The sequence below is a fragment of the Amaranthus tricolor genome, chromosome 14 (genome assembly GCF_026212465.1).
Source record: "Amaranthus tricolor cultivar Red isolate AtriRed21 chromosome 14, ASM2621246v1, whole genome shotgun sequence".
In the NCBI taxonomy this organism is placed as follows: Eukaryota; Viridiplantae; Streptophyta; class Magnoliopsida; order Caryophyllales; family Amaranthaceae; genus Amaranthus; species Amaranthus tricolor.
The window spans coordinates 2,855,250-2,881,634 of NC_080060.1; the positions used below are offsets into that span (position 1 = coordinate 2,855,250).

The window sequence follows — 26,385 nt, forward strand, 5'->3', positions numbered from 1 at the left end:
CTTCCATTTTCTTTGTTTTTTTCATGTGCATATTTTGATCTGAATTGTCGTTTTGGATCTGAGTTGTATTTTGTTGTTCTTTTTTTTCTTGTTAATGTGAATTCTGGCTTTGCTTTTGTTCTTTGCTTTTGTGTTGTTATTCTTCGTTTTTTGTTCTTCGATTCGGGTTGTTGTTATCTTCATTTTTCCATGTTTTTGTTCTTCGATTTTTTTTTTGCGTTATTTTTGTTTTTGTTTGTTTTCGATCTTCATGTTTTTGTTCTTCAATTTGTTTTTGTGCATTATTTTTCATGCTTTGTTCGTCATTTTTTTTCTTCAAATTTTTTATGTTGGATTCTTGTTTTGTTTATTATTGTTCTTCGTTTATTCTTCAATTCTGAATTGTTTTTTATTCTTCCATATTGTTTATAAATTTCAGAATTATTATCCATTTTACAGAATTTGGGAAAAGAAAATTAATTGTTTGAAGAATATCATTAATCTAATGAAGATTGAAGAACCCTTAACAATTTACTAATTCCCTTTCTCTCTCATTTCTAAGTAATCCCATTTGACCCGCCTTAAAAAAATAAAAAATCAAATGGAACTAATTAAAAAATAAGAGGGAGTATTACTTAAAATTGAGTCGAATCATACTCAATTTCTCTTTGTATAAGCTCAAATAAAACATACAAAAACCAAAAAGTAAGGATGTAATAGAAGTGGAATCTTATTCCAAACTAGTACAGTTGTTGGTCATAACTCCATCTTTATAGACAAATCTTGAACGTGACAATGGGCAACACAATGATGATACACCTAGCTATACTATCAAGTAGCAACCAAACTTATTTCTAAAGTTAGGAACCCTCAACTCCCCACTTGTCTTTTTCTAATGGAGTACATAAAATGTGGTTACAGCCTTTACCACTTTCTTTTTTCACGTGTTCAGTACTACCCAAAGTAGCCACACACTTGCACTTTAGACAATAGTTTCCTATAAATCTATGTATCTAGCCGGCCGTACACATTTGGCATTGGTTACTCATTCTAGACTCATCAATAATGGTACCCCACCAAAAGTGAAAACAGTGAAAATGTTCACTGTTCCAACTTCCAAAACAACATTTTCTCCTATACCAAACAAACCCTATACATAGCTTTCAGCAAAGCTCAAACTTCAACTTATAAATGAAGAAAATTGATGCCGATTGACCTTTCAATAGCAAACATCATCAACTTCACATAAAAACATATGATTTTCAAACGAACCATTTACTTAGCAAACACTCACCAGCCACTGGTTACCAATTACCATCACAAATAAGCTTAAAAGCTACACTTAACAAACAGCACCAAAGATGGGTTTGGGGGGGGGGGGGGCATAGACAGGGGATATGTTTGGATGAAGCATCGAACTGAACTGCATGAACGCTTACTTACCCACACAAAGAGCCACTTTCAACTCTGTGCATCCCTCTTTACTCCCGATAGTAAGAAGGAAGTGAGCGCATAATAAACCAGCAGCATTGTACAAAATGCATTCTCTACGATTACCAAGGCTTCTGCATCTCATCATTATTGCTCAACAGAACGAAAGCGCTAATAATTGAATACAATAAAGAGAAAAAGATGATCAAACCAAACCAATGCTCAGGGCGTGAAGTTAAATTGACCATAAAATAGCCAGCGTTGATGTGAATTGGGAATTATGATCAATCATTTCACTTTTAAATGCATACAAACGAAGAGCGTAACCTAAAATACCTGTGAAACAGGAGAAATGCTAATGACTATTGTTGGAGCACAAAGACATTATATATAGTCAAAATGAGAGATACCAAGAAAAGAATAGATAAATTAAGAAAAATGTGCATACAAACATTTCTGCTAAGAGCAGTAAACAAATTCAACATCCATTGCCGGGAAGTTGAAAAGGGAACAAATGGTATCATAGCTATTTAGGCTTTTGGATAACAGCCCTTTTTTCAATAGTTTCAACTATCTACAGAAGGAAAACTGACCAGTAGCCACCCAAGGATTGATCGCAGCATGAATAGCAGAGCAGAACCCCCAGCACAAAATTTTTCTTTTTCATGTAAATTGAATTGTACAGCAGGAGATGGGGGTCGGAGACTTATGAACACGTCCGTTTACTCACTTACCACCATCCATTTATGACGAGAGTTAGATGATGACTTCTTGGTAGTTAGCCTGGCTCCATCTTCTACAAACTAGAACACAAATAAAATTGCAGAGACGAAAATCAGATGATGCAAGTTCCAGTAAAAGTTACAAATGCAATAATTGTTGAAAATGGAATCGTGTAATAGTATTGCGTAAGAAAACCAGTAAATCAAGTAACTATGATAATTTTTCCACAAATTAATTCATGGAACGTGTTGACATTATGTAACCTTAGCGGCTATCAAAACAAAAAACAGGACTGATTTTTTTTTATTTGTCACAAGTATGTGTTAAGGACGGATTAGCAGCCATCACACAACAAGGTTGAGAACTTGAGCAACAAGCAGATATACAGTAAAGATTAAGATCCTTAAAGCAAACGTCTGTTAAAGGTAACCAGCAGAAAACCATATATTGGCTTTATGTATAGCAGAGGGCATTATCCAGCACTTTATTTCTTTACAACTAGTAAAGTGTAGTTAAAATGTTTTAACAGTCAGAGGTGTAAAGAAACAAATTTCAAGGCTGGCCGTAAGGAACACATGTCTTCATGGTATAGTATCGTGGAGACTTGCAACTCCACAAGAAAAACAACACAGAGCATCGTAATGGATATTTGTGGCGTGTTGGGCAATGACAGATGAGTCCAGTGAGGAGGTAAATGTCAAGTTAGTACGATGGAGACAAGAGTTGGAGCCACGAGGCTTCAAATTAAGTCGGAGCAAGATAGAGTACATCGAGTGTAAATTTAGCACAAACGAAATAACAAGAGGCACTATAAAGCTAGAAGAGAATTAAGTTGCATCAAATGGATGCTTCAAATAGCTTGGGTCCATATTTCAGAGTATTGCTAGCATCCAACAAAATGTGACCCATAGAATCAAGTGTGGATGGCAAAAATGGAGAGTGGCTAATGGAATATTTATGTGATCGAGGTTTTGCCTATAAAGTTAAAAGAGTAAGTTTTATCGAACGGTTTAGACCAGTGCTAAAATATGGGTCAAGATGTTGGGCTTTTATAAAAAATCATAGGAGAAAGATGAAAGTAGCGGGAATGCAAATGCTTCAGTGATGAATGGGCATACCTTGAGGGACAAAATTTAAATGAAGATATAAGAAAGGATTTTGGAGTTGCAAATATTGAGAAAATGGTGAAAGAGAATCATTTAAGATGATTTAGGCATGTGCAAAGATGGGATAATTAACGAACCGGTAAGGATGATCAAAAGCTGGAGCTCAAGAGACTTAAAAAGAGGACGAGGATGATCGAAAATGACTGGGAGGACAAGAGTAGAAAAGGATATGAATGAGTTAATGCTAAAAAATCGAAATGAATGGAGAAGAATCCACATTGACGACCATAGGAAAGATACATTAGTTCATGTAGCCAACCCCAATCTTTAGGGGTTAAGGCTATGGCGTTGCTGGGATACAAGCAAAGCTCAACCACTACATACTACCTACTTCATCAAGTGTCGCTCAAATGACAGATTACAGAGGATCTCTTAACAAAATATATTAATATGTTTTATGCATTACTATCGGTTTACTAAAAAAAATACTTCTTTGACAAGTAGTAACCAGAGATCACGAAATGGGAATAACAGGGCAAATCACAGGAACACTGAAATAAAAGAGTAGAAAAAGAGGGGGAAAGGAAAAAAGAACATCAGTCAGATGATAACCCAACACAAACACTGAAAAGAATATACAAAGTGAGACTTACATAGCTAAACCAACTTCCAATTTTCAAGGGGCACTATATGGTATCATCATGTGATTCTATCGCCACGAAGATTGCTTGAAGTTGAGCTTATCTATATTCCATCCTCCCTCTGGGTCCTTCCTTCTTAGATGACCACCACCCATGCTATACATTCTTGCTTGCTCCTCAGCAAGGGACTGTGAACTGATGCTGGGAATCTGCCGGGATCCAATTGCCAGTGACTCATCTCTGCCTTCCACATCCAACACTCCAGGACCAGAATTGAGATCTAGACCTTGCTTTCCCCATTTATGATTGTTTTCAATTACAGCATTATTTCCAATATCTGGAATAGAGCGAGAAACAACATATGTATGTGGATACTGGAATGAAACTGCTCCTGCGTTTCCGACCAACTGAGAAGGAATGGCAGCAATCCGCCCACCAGCAGATGGGTCCATGTAACCAGATGACCCACTAGCCAAGGCAGATGTAGGCAGAGGAAAACTAGTCCCGAATGGCAAGACTGGATATTGGAAAGGGCCTGGATGGAATGGCAAAGCAGGAGAGGATGATAGTACTGATCCCCTGTAGGCATCAGGATTAAACGACAAAGCTGAGGTTGGACCGCTCATAACACGCTGCGGACCACCACCCATCCCAACAATGGAAAAAGCATCTCTATCAGGTAAAGCAGATGGTGTCACACTCACTGAATAGCTGGTAACTGGGGGATACCAAGAAATGCAATTCCCCGTATCAGAGCTATTAATTCTAGGCCCCAAAGGAGGTTGGAGAAGAATACTGCTACGGTTATGCAGACTAGATGGGATTTGTTCAACAGGCTCCTCAATTGCAGGCCCATCATTCAAATCAAAATCTCTCTTACTACTAGCTTCACCATTGCCAAAAACATTAGATGTTGATGGTTTACCATGCTGACCAAAGCTTTCAACTCTCTGAATGTTTCCGGTCAAATGTCGTCCCACATGAGACATTTCTGGAGCTTCATCCACTTTATTCAGATCAAGGTCAAGTCCTCCAGAGCTACGCAATGATGATGTATTCATAAGCTCAGATACAGGATTATTTCTCACACACAACTCCTGACCAAAACTTTCATCTGCCACATTGAGGTCAATATCCAAAGGAAAGCGAGCTGGTCTGCAACTATCATCAAGTACAGGAGTTCTGTTGGGACCCAGAGACATTTCCACAACTTTTCTTGGCTCAGCTGGACGAAATGCACTTGTGGCAGCTGATCCTTTCCATTTCAGTTCCTGCTTATTCCGCATCAAATCATCAGGTGGTACAAAGGGTCCCTTAGCAGCAGCAGCAACAGTGACTGATGCTGGAAGGCCAAATGATGCAGAAAAACCAGGGATTTGCAAGGAGCTTCCTGCCAAAATATTATCAGGGCATGGACCAGCAGACAAACTAGTTGCCTCACCGTTCTTCCCCTCATCCACATCAAAGCCTTCATTCAAGTCAAAACCAAGCTTTGAATCCACATCTGGACCTCCTAAAGCAGGTGGCAGAGTATCATTTTCAGTAGCAGACACACCATTCTCTTTATTCTCCTCTTTTACAGCAGTCAATTCGGTTCCTTTTACAGCAAAAGGTAATTCTGTAACCGGCAAAGCAGCTCCTGAACTAGCTTGAGTCGCTAAATTACCAGACTGCTGCACCGGGGACTCTTTGTTTTCATTATTTTTATCCTTGAAGCTTTTTTCTTGATTCATGTCAGCACTACACCCTACAGATTCACCTACTCTCTCAGGAACGGAAGGCTTGCTCTCTTTGACTAATAGAGTATTACCCGTCTGACTTCTAAGGTCAGCTGGAGTTAAACCATCAGAGTTTTCAGATTTGACTTCATTTGAAGTTACTGCAGTCAAATGCTGATTTTCAACATTAGAGACTATCATCAATCTCTCATTTTTATCCAAAGGCTCGGATTTTAATGCTACAGCAGTGCTTTGAAGGCCATGCATACTACTTTTTTCACCATCACGACTAGGAGGGCCTAGTGCAGTATCCCTGTGAGCTTTTTCCTCAAACTCGGCATTCAAAGAGGCAACTTTAACTTTATCTTCTGCTTCCAAGGAACCACCAACTACATGGCTTTCAATTGGAACGTCACTCTGAGACTCTTCTTTCGCAGCTTTGACTTTTCCATTCATAGTTTCAGCAGCAAGATCACCTCCACTCTTTCCTGAAGTGCAACCAACAGATACAGTTGAAGAAGTAGTTTCGTCCATTGTATCATCGTTCTTCGTGCAGCCTTCCACAGTTTCACGTGAATTCCCAACTTTAACATTACACAGCTTGCCGATTTCCCCATCAACAGTTGAAACGCCTGTAATATTTGTATGATTTTCAGCCTCAGCAATATTAGCGGACTGAACTTGTTGAATGAGGTCGGTACCAGAACTTTCAACAATTTTAGAGTTTCTGTTAGGAGAGACAGCAGGTGAAGTAATACAGGACTTTGAAATTTCTCTAGCAGCTACACTGGCAAGCAAATTCATTCCAACATCATCCCCAGCAGATATAGGCACATTCACTTCTGAGAACTTAGCACAGCTCTCGATTAAAGCATTCATGGAGCTGAAAGAAGAATCGTGTGCTTTTCTAGACTTGATCTCATTTCTGGATGGAGAGGACTCAGCCATCTTCGAAACATTAGGTAATCTCCGTGTTTCACCAGATCTTTGGACAGAAGTTGAAGATCCATCAACCTCATGAGAGTCAAGTTTATTTCCCTTCCACGAGCCCTCCAAGTGATCTTGCTTCTCCAAAAGAGCAGGAGAAGATGCTCCACTGTTTCTGCAGGATGAATCCTCCAAAGAGCCTCCAGTAAGGCTTTGTACAGGACCCCGTCCACGATTAGGAATCTTGACAATGAGCTTATGATTGTTACTTTCCTGAACAGCCGCATCAACAGCATTATTTGATACTTTTTCTGAATCGGAATTTCTGCCCATTGATGAGCTTCGAGTTGATGCGTTTTCTCTGACACCAGATGAAGGGCCATTAGCTGATTTTCGATGCTTGGAACTACTGACTACAGTTTTATTTAAACCCCTGGACCCCGCAGTCGACCTCCTAGTATCCTCCTTTCCACACGAAACCATATTTTTAGCCTGGTCACTAGAGCACTGACTGTTTGTGTGGGACTGACTGGAACTACTACTTTTTTCCTCCCTTGCTACAGTCTGCGGATCAGAGCTTCCACCACTAGCAGCTATTTTGGGTTGCCCATCCTTATAGCTTTCTGCATTTGACATAGTTGACAATGCTGACTTTACACCACATGGATGCGTTAATGCAGCTTTGGAATTAGATTCCACAGGAACAGCTTTCACTGAAGCCGTTTTCAAGGAAGAGTGATGTGTGATGGAACTCCTAACAGCTGCTTCGGGACCACTAGGGTGTCGATGTCCACCATGAGGACTGTCTTGTTGTGATCTGCCTTGCCAATGAACACTTTGGCTTGAACCAGATTTTCCATCATGGATATTCATTTCAGCCTCAACACGTTTCTTCCATGTGTCAACCAAGCTCCTTGCTTTCTTCTGAATTTCAGCGTTTTTATGAGAGCGCAAATGATTGACAGATTTGCCTATGTTACACATCTGTAACGCATTAAGATTCACAGGAAGTTTATCCAGTGCACGAAGCAAAACCAAGAGAAAATCATCCACACATTTATCTCCGTTTTTTAGGTTTCCTAAATCGCCAATTTTACCCTTGTGAACTTCCTGGAGCCATTCATTTAATACAAGTAAACCTCTAAGCTGGACAAACTGATTAAGGCAATCAAGCTTATCTGTAGCAGCTATAATACCAGCAAGCATGGACCTTCCCGCCAAGTCAATCTTTTTCTCAGATTTTTCAGGCTGCATGAGTCGCACCAACCTCATTACGGCTTCAGAATCCATAAGTCCGCCTTTCTCGGTAAATTTAGCAATTTCGAAGTTCAATGAGTTTTCTGATCTCAACATAGCAGAGTCACCATCATCAGGTCTAGAAGACCGTTCTCGTTTAACAGCATCAAAAGAATGATCACTGCGTTCCCTTTTCTTGCCCTTTTTATGAGAAGAGAAGTTAGAACTACTATTCTGCACACTATCTGGACTATGTTTCAATGGGGATGTTGCGGCTGAGCCATTCGCTGGTTTTGGTGAACGGGGACCTTGATGTTGTTCTGTTGAAGCATGCATTTCTATACGAGTTTTATGCAATAGTTTATCTACTTCTTCCTGCCGATCCTGGAGAATCCATCCAAACAAGTTATATTCCAACCACATAAAAAAGCAGCAGAGTTAAAACAATTTTCTCAGAGCACAACCAAAAAACTTACATCAATATAATTTTGATCTGTCAGCCACCACAAACACTTGTTTGTAATGTCATAAACTCGCCGACACACAAATGAACAAATCCCTGGTGGAAGTTCAACGCCTTTAGGCAAAAATGCAACTTTACACGGGTGAAGTAAAGATGCAGCAGGAATCTCATCACTGTGGAAAGAGTAAAAAACTTCGTTCGGCGCGGCTTCAGGTGCAGCGCCTTTTAAAAGTTTAACTTCAGCGGGACGATAAAGCCAATTCACACGGAGCTTTAAATTACTTTCTTTTTCAAATGTCCAACAACGAATAATACCTACAAAAGGTGGAGAGTCTTCGGCAGGCTTGAAAAGAGCACAGTCTCCAACACTAATCTTGCGACCATCCTACAAAAACAAGAAAAATGTATGAAAATAAAACCATTAAGAACTTTCATGTAAATTAATCATCAAAAGGAAACTCCACTTAAGTTAAGAAAGAATCAGAGAAGCAAGAGTAATGAAGAAAAAACAATTGGAATAGATTACACAGAATTCAACATGAAAATCAAATAATATCACAATTAAGAAAGACCACTTGGAGGACAAAAAAGAAAAGATGGCAGTCATTCTGCAGATGGTAAGATTTTAAGAATTAAGCCAACTAGCCTAATGATGAAGATCAAAAAAACATAGAAAGGAGATAAAATAAAATTTACATATCAGAAATTTCCAAAACGCCAAATCCATTGCCCACGTGAATAACAACAGTGCAGCGCAAACAACAAATCCAAAACGTAATCAATGTGAATTTCGTCAACTATACATTCTTGGGTAAATACAGCTACAGCAAGTTCACCATGGCTTGTACAAGAAGCTAAAAATAAGTAAGGAATGTAGGAATGCATCTTTGCTACTACTAAAAAACTGTTTTAGCTTGGACACTCATAGCTATGTCTTTGCATCTTATAGTTAAATACTCCCACTGAGACTCTAGTATTCAAAACAATGGTAGGATGTACCATAAATAAAAACTTCTTTACAAACAGAGCCCTTTAAGGCAAGCCAAGAAACACCTAGCACGTAACATCTATTTCAAGCGTGAAAACCGCTAAAGATGAGCATAAGGATTAAACTATAAGACACTGATTTTTGGTGCAGAAAATGTGAGGATTGCCTGAGAACAAATTTGAGTTGCCAGATACTATAACACAAGAAATAAATGAGAGGTATCAAGGCTTTGAAATTCTATAAGGATATACGGTGATTTTGACTTCCTAATCAGCAATACATTGTCGGTGGAAACTTGCGACTTCAAGACAAGTTTAATGCACACTTTAGTCAAAAGGACTCAAAGCACACTTCACTTGTGATAGTACTTTACGATATTTTATATGTATAAGGACATAAGGATTATACCTATCATAATATGCTCTGAAGCAATAGGATCCCTACAACCGCTGATATACACATAATTATAGTAAATATCAAATGAATGGACAGTAACATGACATGATATGTTTATAAAAAATAAACTGAACCACTAGCTCATTCATCTATCCAACAAAAACTTCTTTAAAGAGAATTTAGGAAGCTCGAGACATCCTATGATCATACTTTGGAGCCCAAAGTCCCATATATCTCATATTCAAAAGCCTCATTTTTTAAACAGTTGAACTGAATTCATCGAATAAATTTATTGAACACCAAACTGAATTTAAATTTCAATATTTCTTCCTTAAATAAACCCTCCTGAAATCAAAAGTAAAACCCCTAAAATCAATGACATCATTCATCACTAATCAGTAGCTTATCCCGTTATCCCTAATTTGCTCAGAAGGCGCACAACCAAACCATAAAAAGGAAAATTATATGTAACATGTATACAGAAATCATTTATCACTAATCATAATAGTTCTTCGGATACAAAACAAAACAAGAATCATTTTAATAAGCTACAACATAGATTTTCGAATAGAACAAACAAAAGTTGAATTAGAACAAATTCACAAACAAAAACTGTTCTTTAATAATCATTTATACAAGCTATAACAAAAACCAAACTGAATCGCCTTCAATAATACCTTATAGATAAGAGAAGTTGAAGAATCAATAACACAAACTACAGTAGTAGCCGAGGAGACTGAACACATGTCTTCCCGCCCATGCATAATAATACCCTTGCATTTTCTCCTTCTTCGACAGCCACCATCAATTCCAACCCTGATTTCTCCAATTAAACCCTAAAACTCACAAGACACTAATTCCCTTTACAAAAAACCTATAGCTTCAATCCCTTCCCTTCCTTTACCACATGAAATCCCCCAAATCAATCTCAAATCCCCGTCAATTCCAACTTTAATTTCTCCAACTAAACCCTATAACTCGATATTAACTTCGCATAAACCTACAACTTCAACCTTAATCCCTTCCCTTCCTTCACTGCATCAAATCCCCCAAATCAATCTCAAATCCCAAAAACCCTAACTTTTTACAAAATCTAGGGTTATCAGCTTTAAACAACAAAATTAGGGATTGATAAGCTTAAATTAGTCGCAGAAAAAGCAAAGAACATCAGATCTAGTGAAAAGTAGATGAAATTTGAAGATGAAAAATGACGAAATTTGAGAAAATCGACGATCTAAAATGAAGAAGAAAAGTAAATGGAGAAGAAAAAACTGGAGTCGTGAAAAGAGGACCCGCTAGGCGGCAAAAGGAAAGGTGTAACTGGGTTAAGCGTAAAGCCGGGCAGATTGTGTTGGGTAGATCGGGCAGTTCATACGGTCAGTGATAAAGTCACCGATGTGTGTACGCAATTTCTCCTCACAGACAATGCAAAATGTGACTTCTACTTGTTTTTTTTATGAAAGAAAAGAAGGAATTGCCACGTGGGCAGTTGACAGAGACATTCTCACGTCTTACCTTTTTTTCCATTATTTTCTCACGAAAATTTTAATTTAAATTCGAATTGAGACAAATACTCGCATTCGATTGTGACATATTATAATGGAACGAAAGCAATATATAGTTCTCCCTCAGTTTTCATATGTTTTTTTCAAATAAAATTTACGAATTTCAGTGTTAAACTTTGACTACAATTTTTCATCCGATCTATAAGAAAAAACATATTCATGTGAAATCTTATAAGATCCTCTCAATATATACTTTCTACATATCTAACTTTTTAGAATTTTTTAAAAGTCATATTTAAAATTATTTGATTTTAACATTTGCATTGGAATCTGCGAAAAAAGTAAATGAGAAAAACTTTTGAAAACATATAGAGTATTAAAAAATAAAGAATAGTTCAACATCAAATCTTTTATTAGTTCGTTTCATTAGAAATTACCCTGCTATGAGATTTTTCGCTATAGTTTAATTTTATGCGAGAATAAGAAGATAATTGAATTCATAATAAATTAAAATTGAGAAAAATTATGTGGATAAAAAATAAAAATAATTAATAAAAACTAATTCTACAAAAGAAAATATACGTAATCAGTACTACTGAAAGAGTATTCATCAATCCACTCAATTCTAACTTTTTTGCTCTATAGAAGTATTATGTGTTATCATTCTATTTTGCAATAATTTGGTTTTAAAATTTTTTATTGTTATATATTTGCAAAAGAATAACATAAAAGATAAGTGAATTTTAAAGGCATTTTTAGAACTTCATTGGTAGACATAAAAGTTAAATTCAAATAGAAATTTGTATTTCCTTGGAAGTTAATTTCTTGATCAAATTCCTAAAAATTAACTTTTTATTTGGTTTAACATAAAAAATTACAATTATCATAAAAATATATATTTGTCGACTTTCCACATTGGTATTAGATTATATACTTGTAGGAATTTGAACAACTACTCAAAAAAAGCAAAGCCTAGAAATTAAAAATTCCAACAAAATTAACTTACAACCAAATAATCTTTAAGAGAAAAAATAATGAGTTTATAATTAAAATTAATAAAAAATTTTAATACTCCTTTTTGATAACAACATAGGAGAAAATATAAATTCATTGTCCAAAGTAAATATATAATAAGCTTTAAAAATAATCCAAACCAAAAAAATAATACTACAATTGATGATAAAAATAAAAATAAATAAGATTAGAATTAGAATATATAAATTGGAAAGGGCAAAAGAGAGATGCTGAAAATTGGGGTCAGTGAAGGGAAATGAAATTTGTTCGATACTGCAGGTGTACAAATATGGGAAGTGGGGTTAATGGGTGTTGCATCACCCAAACTCTAACTGTAGGTCTTTTTGCATTAGTGGAAATGGGCCCATTATAGTTAGGGACACTACTGTTTTATTATGAGACATTCTCATACAAGACAAGCTAAAAATTATATAGATTTTGCATTTTATTTTAGGTATAAATTTGGTCGATAGAGGTTAGATATAAGTATAAAAATTATCATCTGTTATGGAAAGTTGGTAGGTGGTTGGAATGAAAGCTCACTCGCTTCATATGATCATATCCACCCGCTCGACTTGCCCGTACATATATATTACAAAAATTAAGGAGTTATGATTTTATGAATATTAATTTATCTTATTATATTGCAAGGTTTAAATAAATTTAGATATACAATTAGATTTATAAGAAGTTATGATTGAATGCAGGGCAAATATGCGGACATTGAGTGAATGTAAGACGGATTGAGGGCAAGTATAAATATACAACTGACTATAGTAGGCAAGGACGAGCTTGAATGTATATCCAAGATTCCAAGGGATAGACGTTGATATAAAATTTTTCTGCATCAGAATGACGGGTAGTGATCGGTATGAAAATTTTAGGGGAATTTAGATAGAATTGTCATCTCATGAATATGGGCCCATTTGGCAAGTATATAAAACCCCTCAATTCCTCAATTGTGTTGTTTTTTCTTTAAATGCTCCCGTATGATATGGGTTTTGTTTTTGCTTTTTCTTTTTTCACATGTGAGAGAGAGTTATGGTTGTCTTCAACTCCTCCAACACACTTGAACTTAAATTCAGTATTTTGCCCTTTTAAAGTAGTCATATATTTCTCAAACAACTTTCACTAATTTTATTTTACATCTTATTTATTTTACTATTATTTTTTGTTGTATCATTTTAGGGGTTGTTTGGTATCAAATTTTTTAAGATTGGAAACGGATTTAACTATTCGTTACCGTTTGAAAGTATTTGGTATGGTTTTTAGATATCCATTACCGTTGCCTAGCGGAAACCATTACCACTCATTTGTTTCCTCGTAAATACTAGTGAAAACAAATAATGTTACATTTTCTTTCTTTCATTCTCAAACTCAAACCTTCAATCTAGATTCTCTTCTATCATATTTTCTTCTTCAAGTGCTCCTAACTAACAAAGTATATCATCTTCCTCTCTCCCACTTTTTTTAATTTTTTTTTAATTTCTCTTTTTTGAATGCAACAGGAATAAAATTATGGGTAAAGATCTGAAAATTTTCAATTTGCTTTTCTTACTCCTTCAATCCCAAATTCTTCAATTATGGTTAATTTGCTGGGATTTATATATATAAAAAAGTTATAGTTTCATAGTATTTTTTTTCTTTTGTCATCATTTCTATGAAGGTAGATTATATTTCAGTTATACTAATTATGGAGGGATAATGCAATATCAATAGGTGTTTCTCTTTCCATTAGCATACCAAACAACAAATAACAACAACCATTATCCTTATCCTTATCCTTACCCTTCTTAAAAGGTTGCCTTTCCATTTCATTTCTACTCTCTGTACCAAACACCCCTTAGTTTCGTCGACTAATTCACCATCTTCATACACTTTTTCACTTATTATTTTTTTAATGAGTATTAATCAATGAGCTATAGAAAATAATGATAGATCAAACACTATTGTTCAAATATAATAAAGAGATACCTATTAAAATTATGATTTTAATCATGCCATGCATTCGTAACAAGTAATTGTTCTTTCTTACTATTAACTAATTTTAGTATTAATTTTAATGAGTCTTTTTCAGACCATTAGAATAAATAATTTTAAAAAGATAGAGAAAAAAGAGACAAATCAGACAAATTAGAGTATATGAGAATTTTAACATAAAGGAGAATATAATTTATATTAGATATTTCATTCTGCTAATTTTGCTAAATATTTTCTAATAGGAGTGATTCTGATTAATAGTGAAGCAAAATCACTGAGAAGAATGAAATACTCATCCATCAATTGATTTTCATACTATATGGATTTAGTGTTTTTAATATTTAAATTCTTAGTTAGTGGAAAATGAATTGATAGATTAAGTTTGAGAACAAAAGGATAAAAATAGTAAATCAAAAAGTATATAAAAGTAGTAAACTTATTTAAATAACCAAAAAAAATACTTCTTTACGGCCGGTTGAGGCTAAGGCATTTTAAATTATTTTAAAATTTGAATCGATACTCCATAATTTATAAAATTATTAGATTTTTTATTGAATTGGTCACGTCATAAAAATTATTTGAAAATTCGCAGGTGAGTATGAATTACATGTGATATGTGAAGAGGTGAAAATTCAGGTTATTGAGTTGATTTTAGGTTAAGTGTTTTTGATCGGTTTAAAATTGGATCTTGTGTCCATATTAGAATTATATAATTGTAAATTTATTTTTAAGTCGGATCAAATCGAATTCAATTAGATACTGAAGTAAATACAGGAACATTTCTTCATAGGAATCATATATATGTCTTATTCAATGAGAAGAGTGATTTTATGCAAAGGGTATTTCATTGTCCCACTACCTAACTATTAGCATTTGACAATACTCAATATATAGGTTGCCCATTTAAGGACAAATAATACATTGGTCCCTTTCTAGAGGAAGCTTGGGTTTACGTACACATCCATCTTTCATTGTCTATTGTCTTCATTTTTGATTGAATGACGAAAGGTATTTCTTGACAATAATGGAAATTTGCTTTAATCAATATTTGGAGACATTTTGGTTGTATTGGGAAATTCTTTTCATCACTTTTGTTGGACATTATTTATCTATTGTTAGGAAATTATAATTTTTTATTGTGTTTGTTGGTTTTATAAACATTTAAAAGTCAAGTTAAATTGTTGTAAATTCTTTTTAAGTAGTGTGTTAAAATATTGTTTTTTTTAAGATTTCATGTTATCTAACAATGAAAAAATACATCAACCTCTCATGTATTAAGCTTCTTTCTTCATTCGAAACTGATTTGGAGCCCTTTTATAGCTTATCAAACGATGGATTAAACCCTAGCCCAAAGGTTATGCATGACCACCAAAAATAGATCAATGAATCAGAAAACTCCAATATACCCCTGCTTTATATTGCTCGAACGAGCAACTTCTTCGGGGCATTCTTTGCCTGCTGTGCACACTTGTCTCGTTCAAGGCACCTCTTCAATAGCTCTCGACTTGTTCAAAGAATACTATATAACACTCCAAACCTTTTTACTCTCTTCAATGCTCCATCACCACGGCACATCGAAGTTTCTCCTTCATTGCTTCCTTGGAGCCCCCACTTTGATGCATTAAATCCTCTTGCACTTCCATCATTGCTCATATCAAAACGCGCCTTCACTTGAGTCATTGAGCCATCACCTTCACACAATAATGGTTTGACCCTTGCACCAACAACACTAATGAGTAATGATATAAATATGTTTTAAGCGCCATATACATAACTTACATTCATCTCAATTTAATCCAAAAACCCATTCCTTCTCTTTAAAAATTCATACATTGCTTGCATTTATTTTTTAATTTTTTTTTACATCACAAATTAATAAAAATAATGTTGTCTTAATATAGCAAAATTATAGTTCGAGAGACTAAAATAAGTTTCAACCCATTTAAGTATTATGAGTTGAACTAGTGATTGAAAATTTTCTCTCACCCACATTATTACGAGAAGAGTTTCTCAATTCTTGATCGTAAAGATATCTTTAGCCGGAAACCAAAGAAAATATAATTTTTTCTATTCTTATCAAATGTCTTCTTTGAAAAATTTTAATCAAACCCATTTACATCAAATGTCTCATTTTCTAATTTGTTTCCTTACTTATGCCTCATGAGATCTTTTTCCTCCGACTTACTACTTCAATGTGATCCATTTACTTTTCTTAAAATTAATCCAAAGAAACGAGATATTTTTCTTAAAATTATTCACCTGGTCTCGTATAAGACTATTTCATCATTAATGATTAAACGAGCCCATATAATTAGACCATTTTTCTAACTAATTACAATAAATATTTCAGTCCAATATAAATAATTAAAACCCGCCTAATTTAAGAATTTGTGAAAATTATTTCCTTACTTTTACTCTGACCCGAGTTCGAATCCTACATCATATCAATTACTCCACTAAATTTCAAGCTACTTGCATTTCTTATTATTTACATCGAACCCTAAAATAATCAAAAATCCGAAACCATTTCCATTTTTGCAAACTTCTTCCTCACACCTCTTCTCTCTTTCACCGCCGTGGGCTCCACCCTCTCTTCCTCTGAAGACTTTTCCTCTTTTCCGGCAAGTAAATTTCTCTCTCTTCTTTCATGTTCCTTTTCAATTTGCGATCTGGAATATTGGGGTTTTCCACGATCTAGGTTTCCGAATCGAAATAGATGATGAAATTTCACCAATTATAGATTTGGTTTGAAAATTTGATTTATTTTTTTTTTGTTGTATTGGTTTTGATTGCAGAAAGGTTAGCGGCAAAATGGCTGGCGGTAGATTACTTCAGCAGATTTTAAAGAGGAAATTCCAGTCTCATTCCACTGTAATCATCTTATCATTTGATTGTTTTTTTGTTTTGGTCATTATGCCAATTATACGTATGAGGGAGCGTTTTTTATGTTGTTGTTAATTGGTTTGGATTCGTGTTTAGGTTTACTCTTGTTGGTCATTTTGCCAATTACTCTTGTTGATTTCTTGGAAACAAGTTTTCCGTTGCAAATACTAATTAAACATATTTTTGTTCAGTTTGTAAGAAGAGATAAAGGTGCCGGGGATGGAAGTGTGAGGGAAAATAGGTTTCATTTCAATTTTGGAAGGAATTGTTTGCAAAGTCATGGAAAACCCATTTTTGAGTCAAGTTTTCTAGCGTAATTCCCCTATTAAATCAAACAATGAAAAATGGGGAAAAAATAATTTTCTATAAATTTCTTCTTCCATACTCATATATTGGCATTATTGTTGTTTTTGTTGTACTAGAGTGTTATTTTGTGAATCCATTGATGTCTAAACATCGACTTTTATCTGAGTATATGACTTTGAACATGAACATTGTGTTCATTAATCCTCAAATTGCTTTTTCTATTGATCATAGGGGTGTCTTTTTTTTTATGCATTTAATACCATCTTTCATTTACCAGCATCTCTTATATTATGTGTGATATATCAGAATATCATTTTTAGTTCAAGCAATAAGAGTTAGGTTTGTTATTTTTTGGGCATCTTCCATCGATTGTAGAGGGGGTGTCATTTTCTGGTGGAAAACACAATTGTAATTTACTTTTTTTGTTTGGTACTTTGAATTGATGGAGAACAATTTAGGAGGAGAAGAATGGGTCTTCTTCCATTTTGAGTGGAAAAAAGGTTGGGGTGGGGGGGAGATTATTTTCCCTACTACTTTTCCTTTCAATTTACACTTCCAAGTTTACACTCCCAACCTAGCATTGAAGCTTTCTGTCATATCAAGCACCCTTATAATGGATGATGAACACAACAGAATATGGCGTGATGAAGTTAGGGTTGATAAATGGTATTAATTTGTAAATGATGACAAGACAAACTGCATTTTCACTCTAAATTTTTGACTATCAATATCTAGCTAATTGCAAATAAATTGATTTTTGTAGTATATCTTTGTATTATGAATTGTCATTTTCTAGTATGTTGATGGTTTCAGCGCTGATGTGTCTAACTTTCATTATGTCAATTACTGTCATGGATATGGAATTTTTTTATTCAAGCTCATGGAGTAATGGTTACTTTTTATAAAAAGTGTAATGTATAATGTATATGATCTTCGCTTCATACTAGCAGCACATGTTGGTTGTTGGTCTCTCACCGTTAGAATATTCATAACTAGGTGGGCTCTTTTTTCATGATGTGATTTAACCCCCTTTTCTTAAGTGCTGATGTGGCCCCCTCTTAATTATCGTTATGGAATGGCTTTACCATCAGTTCATGGCAATCATTTACTGTAGAATCCTTGCTCCACCTTTAACCATCAGAATGAATGGGTTTCTGGCTTCAAGAGAACGGTTTGCGATAGATGTGAAATTGATGGCAACAATGACCAATGGAAGCTGGGCATTTACTGGTGCTTATATGAGTTATGATAGATAGAGGATCTGAAGTCAAGAAAAGTGGGCAAAATGATAATAGACTAGAACTTGCAGTAGCACTGTGAATGGACTGAGGTTTTAGGGGAAGCAGTTGGGGTTTATCTAAGAATGTGGGACGCGAGTTGATGAGTATTAATGTATTGGAGAGGGGTTTTTTTCGAAAAACCTATTCACCCTGTCACTCAAGCTCTTTGTTATAAAATTAGCTAGTGGAATTTTAATTGGAGGCATTTTGAATAAATTTCAGAGGTTTGAAGGTTTTGGTCCATCATATAAAATTTTCATGATTTATAGTTCTATATTTTGATGGGGCAAAAGAATTAGTCATTAGATTTCAAATTATAATGCACTATATTAAAATGGTTCGTTAAATAATTTGCACCCCTTATTTTGGGAAAATTGATTTTAAATCTTCCAACCAACTTTGGGTGTTGTTATTCTAAAAATCTCAACTTTTGGGATATTATGTAAAAATTTTTAACTTTTGAAGGCAACTTATAGTATAAATCTCAATTTCAGAATATGATTTAAAACTCTTGACTTTTTAAGAGATTTAAAAGAAAAATATACATGGGCCAATAAATTCTTTCACGTATGCGTTTTTACCTCTTATCATAGCTATCATCAATTGGTTAGCTGTTTTTAAAATAAGATTCCCTTAAAGTTGGGTTTTTTTAGATAAAAACGCAAAGTTGAAGTTTTATGTAATTGGTGCACCTAAAAGTTGGGAGTTTTATAATCAGTTTTCCCATATTTTGCTACCAATGGTTATTCATAAACAATCTCTTTGGTATCTTTAACAAAGCTAAAAATGTGTACATCTGATACTCAAATCCTACTTAGGTGGGAGCCACTAAACAACATCAGGGTAATGGATGTATAGGAAATTATCATGATATAGCCATATAGCGTGTATAAAATTTCCTTATGCATCTCTCCCTGTGTTTGTGTGGAAGGGGGGGGATGGAGGCTTATGATCAATTCATTGCAGTGAACCTTTAGCAGATGTGCTTCTTTCTCTATTGTACTTGGTTAGTTAAATGATGCTTAGTGTCTTATTACTCTTATGGTTTGTTTGTTATTGGGTTATTGTTTCATCTGACTAGATGATGAATATGTTCTATTTTTATTGTGCAGGCAATACCAGCTTTATCATCTGTAGCAACAAAAGATCAAGGCAGTTCTAGTGAAAAAGTCCTGAGAGCATTTGCTGTTCTTGGAGCAGGTGCTACAGGTCTTTTGAGTTTTGCCACAGTCGCATCTGCAGATGAGGCTGAACATGGCCTAGAAAGCCCCAACTATCCTTGGCCTCACAGTGGCATCCTCAGTTCCTATGACCATGCCTCGTAAGTTCATATCACTTTTGCAGAATGCTTGTTATGGATTTTATATTTTTTCATAGTGATGGACTAAAAATAAATTTGTCCTTATATAGGATTCGTCGTGGGCACCAGGTTTACACACAGGTCTGTGCCTCATGCCACTCAATGTCTCTGATTTCATACCGTGATCTCGTGGGTGTAGCATACACCGAGGAAGAGACTAAAGCTATGGCTGCTGAGATCGAGGTGGTTGATGGACCTAATGATGAAGGTGAATTGTTTACTCGTCCTGGTAAACTCAGTGACAGATTTCCTCAGCCATATTCTAATGAAGCGGCTGCTAGGTTTGCAAACGGCGGGGCCTATCCTCCAGATCTAAGTCTTATAACGAAGGTATTTTACTCAAATCACATCTCCTTTGACGTTTGACCATATGAAGAATTTGACTAGTGGGATGCACTTAGCTTAAGAGTATCTTTTATTTTTCTTGCAGGCTCGACACAATGGTCAGAACTATGTGTTTGCTCTTCTTACAGGTTATCGTGATCCACCTGCTGGTGTTTCGGTGTGTCATATCTTTCAATTCTTTTTTGTCTGGTGAATTATTTTGCAATGACTGTGGAAATTAGTTGATCAATTGCTACAGTCTCTTCTTGTTATATCAGGAATAACACATTATAGCCTAACAAAAATAAAGAGGAAAATTTCTTTGTTCCTTACCTGCAGACAGTTGAGACATGGAGTTGAAGCTTGTGCCCGTTAGCAATTCTTTTTAGCTTAGTATCTTCATAGTTATTATGTCTGAACCTTTCGCGACATGCTTTGTAATGTTGAGATTGCACAGGCTATGCCCTAAGGAGAGGATTATGATAGTGTTGGATATCGGATGAAGCTAGAAGGTATGATGGGTGAATTCTGTCTTGGTAGTGATAGAGCATAAAAAAACTTCTTCAGCCACCACCCGTGTCATTCTGACTGTTTTTTTTGTCAACTAAATTTCCGTTATGTCTTAGCGTTCCCTTGGTAATTGTTTGATCCATATTGGGGTTTCCCGATTCACTTCTTGATCTGAATTCTTAATGATGTCTCCTTGAGTGATACTATCTTTTCGTGGGCAAGGAAGATGTCTGACGACACTTGACTTCCCTTGAAACTTGACATTCATACAAGGTCATATATCATGTTGGGTTGATCTTGGTCATGGTAGCACCAAAAGCTTCTAGTTTTTCCCATATGCTAGCAGCCTTGTCCTGTACTTTTAGCGGTATCATACTTGTCCTCTGTGATTGGTTACTAAACCCTTCTTGATTGATCTGGTGATTTTTTTTTTGTAGATTTATGGGTTTGTGGTAAATCTTTCTGACTTTTATAGGAAATAAGTGCGAAGTGGATGGGTAAAGTAGTTTCATGGGTTGATCTTAACCCTTGTTCTCATTCAGGGTTTTGCATTTGAGCTGTTACCTGTGTGGAAGGTAAGATGATTTAGATAGTTAAGTTGTAGGTTCTAGATAGTTGGAAAGGAGATGAGTGAATTATTGGATTACAAGCATAATAGGCCAAAATAAGAGACGAGGATGAAAACACCAAATATGTACAATTTTTACAAAATTTAAATCTATATCTTTTCTTCGATGAGTATTAAGAACTGAAATGCATTATTAGTGAAGGGTTGTTGGTCTTTGGAGGTATTCAATAAATTTGGTTGTTGATGTATCTTGGAATGCTGGAGAGTTGTTATTTTACCATCTGGCGCATTATTTCTGAACCTGTAAACTTACCGAAATTTATACTCCCTCAATCCCATTAAGTTAGCCACAATTCTCCCGAAAAGCTCTCACACGGGCAAATGAAATGTGGCAAGTTCAACGGAACAGAGAAAATAGGCTTTTAGTCCCCTCATTTTTTCCTCAAGGTTGTTGCATGGGACGAAAGTTCGAGGTTCTTTTCAGCTCTTTTGCCTTCACATCTACGACAATATGTAGCAGGAATATTATTGAAGAACAGTGGTTGTCCCACAGTGGGAATACAGTAGAATTCGTTTCCAAAAGACTTAGCATTTTCTAAAGAGATGCTCTTATTTTTGGAGTGCAATGTTTTAGTTTATGTTTTAAGTACACTTGAAAGTGTCAGTCGAAAATTCTGTGGTATTGTACGAGTGATTTTTGATCTTTGTCCATTCTGTAGAGATGTGAATATTCTATTTTTCCTATGATTAAACCTTAGTGCTTTTGTACTTCTGTACTTCTGTTATGATGCTATGACCATGTAGTAAGTCTTGTATGATTTAGTCCACACTAAAATAGTGTGCACCATCAATCTTAATATTTCCTCATTTTCTACTATTTCACTTGAATATTGATTCTACTCTTCAAATGGAATGGTGCATAATATTTTACCGTGAACTATGTTCATATCTAAGTGTTGCACACCCAGTGTCTCATGAGGCTGTCACCTCTGGTCAGGCAGCTTATGTGTTCTTATGGCCACTCTTTTCTCTACTGTTTTTAGTACTGTCATCATTATTTTTATTAAACCTTGTTCATGATTGTTGTAGATCCGAGAAGGGTTGCACTACAATCCATACTTTCCTGGTGGAGCCATTGCTATGCCTAAGATGCTCAACGATGGTGCTGTTGAGTATGAAGATGGTACTCCAGCGACAGAAGCTCAGGTGGGTTTTCTCCCATAAAGTTTTTTTTTTTTCAAGCAAATATATTAAATTGCTGTATATTCAACCGTTTTTTGCATGAAGTGCACACTCTTAAACCTTTGCTATTGATGCAGATGGGCAAGGATGTGGTAACATTTTTGGCATGGGCAGCGGAGCCGGAGATGGAAGAAAGAAAACTGGTATGCTGTATTCTAACTCACTTTTTTAGTTGGTTGTTCCTTGAGCTATCTTTCTAATCTTGAAGTTCTATTTGCAGATGGGATTTAAGTGGATTTTTGTACTATCTCTGGCTTTACTTCAAGCAGCATATTACAGGCGCTTGAAGTGGTCTGTTATGAAGTCCCGCAAGTTGGTCCTTGATGTTATCAACTAGAGATCGAGGCTTTTTTTTCATATTGTATTGATTGTGGGTCGTTTCCAGTGGAGAAATAATTTTTCCTCGAATGTCATTTTGACTGCCATGGTTGATTGTTTCAATCAAATGGCTCGGGCAAGTTATATTTTGATTGCCATGGAAGAAAATAAGCTTCCAACATAGTAGATTATTCTTTTTTCTCTTTTCTACTCGTAGACGATTTTGATCATACCTGCATTTTCAGAATGGCCATGTGTTATATATTCGGCTACCTATTACTGCATGTCTGAATATGCTTCAACTTTTGGTGCGCCAATTTTGGTTCTGTACTTTTGTGTTTAAAACTAGAAGAATAAGATTGAAGTATCATGAATATATTGGGTTCATTTGCTCATCTTGGTGTGTTGGATGGGGTGTTATCCTTGTGACGATCGGAATTTGCAATAAGAAAAAACTTGTACAGCCTATCACCTGCAATGTCGTATTAAAATGATATCGTAGATGTTTTTGAGCTTGACCCGACAAAAATGTTGGGGTATGTTTGTCAAATACCTTTTGGCTGGCTTTTGCTTCTTGGTTGATCTAACAATGAATAACTGTTTGGTACATCTAGTGAATAGTTGACAAGTCATCTGAAGAAAATTTGAAAAGGATAAAGAGAATTTATGAACAAAATGAACCGAATAGTATAACTTTTAACTTAATTCTATAACTTTTAACTTAATTCTAAAAGTAAGCGTGAAAATTTCAAACCTGTGGTTTGGGGCTGTTCGCAGTTAGTAACTGCGAATAGCTACTTTACGTAATTTTTTTTCTTAATTATTGAGTTGTTATTTATTGTATTTGCATTAAAGACATTAGAATAAGTAATTACAAGTCAATGTATGTTTCAGGCGGGATGATTTATCGCCAAAACTCCGAACATTAGTAAGTCAAAGCTTGGAGGTTATGATAAAGTAAATAAACATATATATACCACTATAAATATATACAAATGTTTGAATATATAACTAAATAAACATATATATATATATATATATATATATATATATATATATATATATATATATATATCTATATATATATATATATATATATATATATATATATATATATATATATATATATCTATATATATATATATATATATATATATATATATATATATATAGTCAATCTAAATATACAAAAACGAAACGTTAATGCTTAGGACCCTCATCTACCCTATCCAACTGAGTTGGTCTCCTACGCTTGCTACGATAGTAAGACGCGTTCAGGTGTCGCTCTGGCAAAGGAGGAGATTGGTACTGTGATGGCTGCGATGGCCCAGCCTGCAGGTCCCCACAACGTCAATGAGGTATGAAAGGTTCATCTCCTCCAAATGATAGTCATAAGCAGGAGATGAGACGTGCGTATCGGCGGTAGTCGGGGAGGCCTCCGCAGCGACTTTCGGTATGAAGTGCTGGAATTGCGTGCCGAAGAGCATGCCTTGCGCAATCTCCCTCACCGGCTATACCGCATCACTGCTGCCGCACCTTGTGCCTGCAAGGCTGCAATTAATACTTAGTTAATGTAATATCATATTATGTAATCGGCAACTTCATCATTTAAATTTAAATGAAGACTTACAAATTGGGTCATCGTAGGCGCAACAGGTGCATAATGTGATGCTGCGATGATGCCACGTGGTATCATCCATCGGCGAGTCATGGAGAGGAACCACGACATGTAGTTTGGTGTAGTAGGTGCGCCGTGAACATCGATTGGCGCACCGTGGGCCAACAGCTCAAGTCTACGATCCCAACAAGCGATGTGGCGCCAGTTGATCTCCATCCAGTTCGCTGTACACTGATTCTTGCGTGAAATCAGGTCCATCTCGGGTTCAGTGTCGCAAGGCGGTAGAATGCCCTGTACCAACCCATATTGGCGCAGTACGCGCACTGGTAGATGTACTTCGACAATGTCGAAGCATATGAGTGACACAAAAGCCCTCAACGCACCTGATTGAATGCCCGAGTGCTCAGGAATAGCTGCGTAGGCTTCCGCAGTGTACGGGTCCAGCAAAAACTATAATATATGTTATGAAAATATAAATGTTAATGAGTACTGTTAATGAATACTGAAATATTTACCTATGTTAATGAGTACTGAAATATTAACCTATGAATATAGACATATAAATTAGTTACTTGTATGTTATCATTACTAAAATGCAAATTATTACTATCGTATACCTAACTTGTGCATCCCAAAGAGGAGTGCTCTTGTGCTCCTGCTGCATAGTTAACACACCAAGGTCTAGGGGTCCTGGAGCTGCTGGATCCATCAAACACCGAGCTGGGTGGAAAAAAACAGCCCATTGATGCGGGCCGGGCCAAAGTGCGGGCCTAAAAGTTCTTGCCCAAACCCGTAATATGCGGGCTTGCGGGCCTATGTTATATATTATTTATACATAATTAAAAATACAAATTACAAATAACTGAAATAACAAATACAATTGTTACATATTATACATTATTTAAAACACAAATTACAAATAATTCAAATAAACAAATACAAAATAATCAAATTATGTAACTAATTAGTGATTCGACAATCGTCATCTTCACGATCTACCTCTTCTTCCTCCTCTTCAACATTAAAAATGGTAGACCGACCTTGATGCAATATAGAAAAAAAGTGTTAGCATATGAAATAATCAAAATATGTAACTAATTGGACCAACTTAGCTCCTTTCGGGCCGGGTCGAGCCCGAAAGGAGCTAAGTTGGTCCCAAACCCGTCCCAAAAAAATTCGGGCCACTTATTTTCTGCCAAAACCCGCCCATCGGGCCATATTTTGGTACCCAAACCCTCACTTTTTTGGGCCGGGCCGCCCATGATCAGGTCTAATTTGTGTGGTAAGTTTAACATTATTATACATGTTATAGAGTATCATATTAGTACAATATATATAGTATATTACCTGGAGTTACAGGTTCTAGTGTTGTGACCTTCACTCCCACAACGACGACAATTATTTCGTTTCTCTTTTCCCTCATCCATTTCGTTAGCAATTCTCTAGACTTAGGCCTCCCTTTACTTCGAATTTGATCGGGATCATGTCTAAGTTCAAAGCCCCTGTATTGAGATCATGACCTCTTATCGATCATTGGCATAAAGTAATGTTCGTATGTACTTGCATAAATTTGAGAAGTATAGCACGGATCCATAAACCGCTCATAAGAAAGGTGTCGTTTGATGCAAACAGCAAGTATATGTGAACAAGGTAGGTGGTATATGTCAAGTTTGTTACATGTGCTTTTCATTTGTTCAAGTCCACATGTTGAATCTTACCCCCCTTGGACGATCCTCTATTTCCCCTCCTAGTCTTAATTTCGAATACACTTCTTTTATAATCAAAGGCGATTATGTCATGGAAATTTGCCTTCTCGGTGTTTCTATTGATAATCCTGGTGGCATGCGCTGTGTACATGTGTCCTCCAAG

At 35.6% G+C, this 26,385-nt stretch overlaps 2 protein-coding genes across 4 annotated transcripts; one reads left to right on the top strand and one right to left on the bottom strand.

Annotated features, from left to right (window-relative positions):
* Positions 1–624: 624 nt before the first annotated feature.
* Positions 625–10,917, bottom strand: LOC130800317 (uncharacterized). Its single transcript, XM_057663783.1, has 4 exons — positions 10,286–10,917; positions 8,238–8,609; positions 3,893–8,145; positions 625–2,213 (listed from the first exon to the last, which is right to left on the bottom strand). The coding sequence occupies exons 1-3, from the start codon at positions 10,370–10,372 to the stop codon at positions 3,949–3,951; spliced, it is 4,656 nt and encodes a 1,551-aa protein (XP_057519766.1). The 5' UTR covers positions 10,373–10,917; the 3' UTR covers positions 625–2,213; positions 3,893–3,948.
* A 5,661-nt stretch (positions 10,918–16,578) lies between these two features.
* LOC130800318 (cytochrome c1-2, heme protein, mitochondrial-like) lies at positions 16,579–23,364 on the top strand. Of its 3 annotated transcripts, none has more exons than XM_057663784.1 (8): positions 16,579–16,732; positions 16,903–16,978; positions 19,689–19,897; positions 19,987–20,266; positions 20,367–20,438; positions 22,428–22,544; positions 22,658–22,723; positions 22,801–23,364. In XM_057663784.1, exons 2-8 carry the CDS (start codon positions 16,919–16,921, stop codon positions 22,915–22,917), a joined length of 921 nt encoding a protein of 306 aa, XP_057519767.1. In that variant the 5' UTR covers positions 16,579–16,732; positions 16,903–16,918; the 3' UTR covers positions 22,918–23,364. The 3 variants fall into 3 exon arrangements, with proteins under 3 accessions (XP_057519767.1, XP_057519768.1, XP_057519769.1); XM_057663785.1 differs by having other exon boundaries at positions 16,580–16,732; positions 16,907–16,978; XM_057663786.1 differs by lacking the exon at positions 16,579–16,732 and adding an exon at positions 16,782–16,805.
* The last annotated feature ends 3,021 nt before the right edge of the window (positions 23,365–26,385 follow it).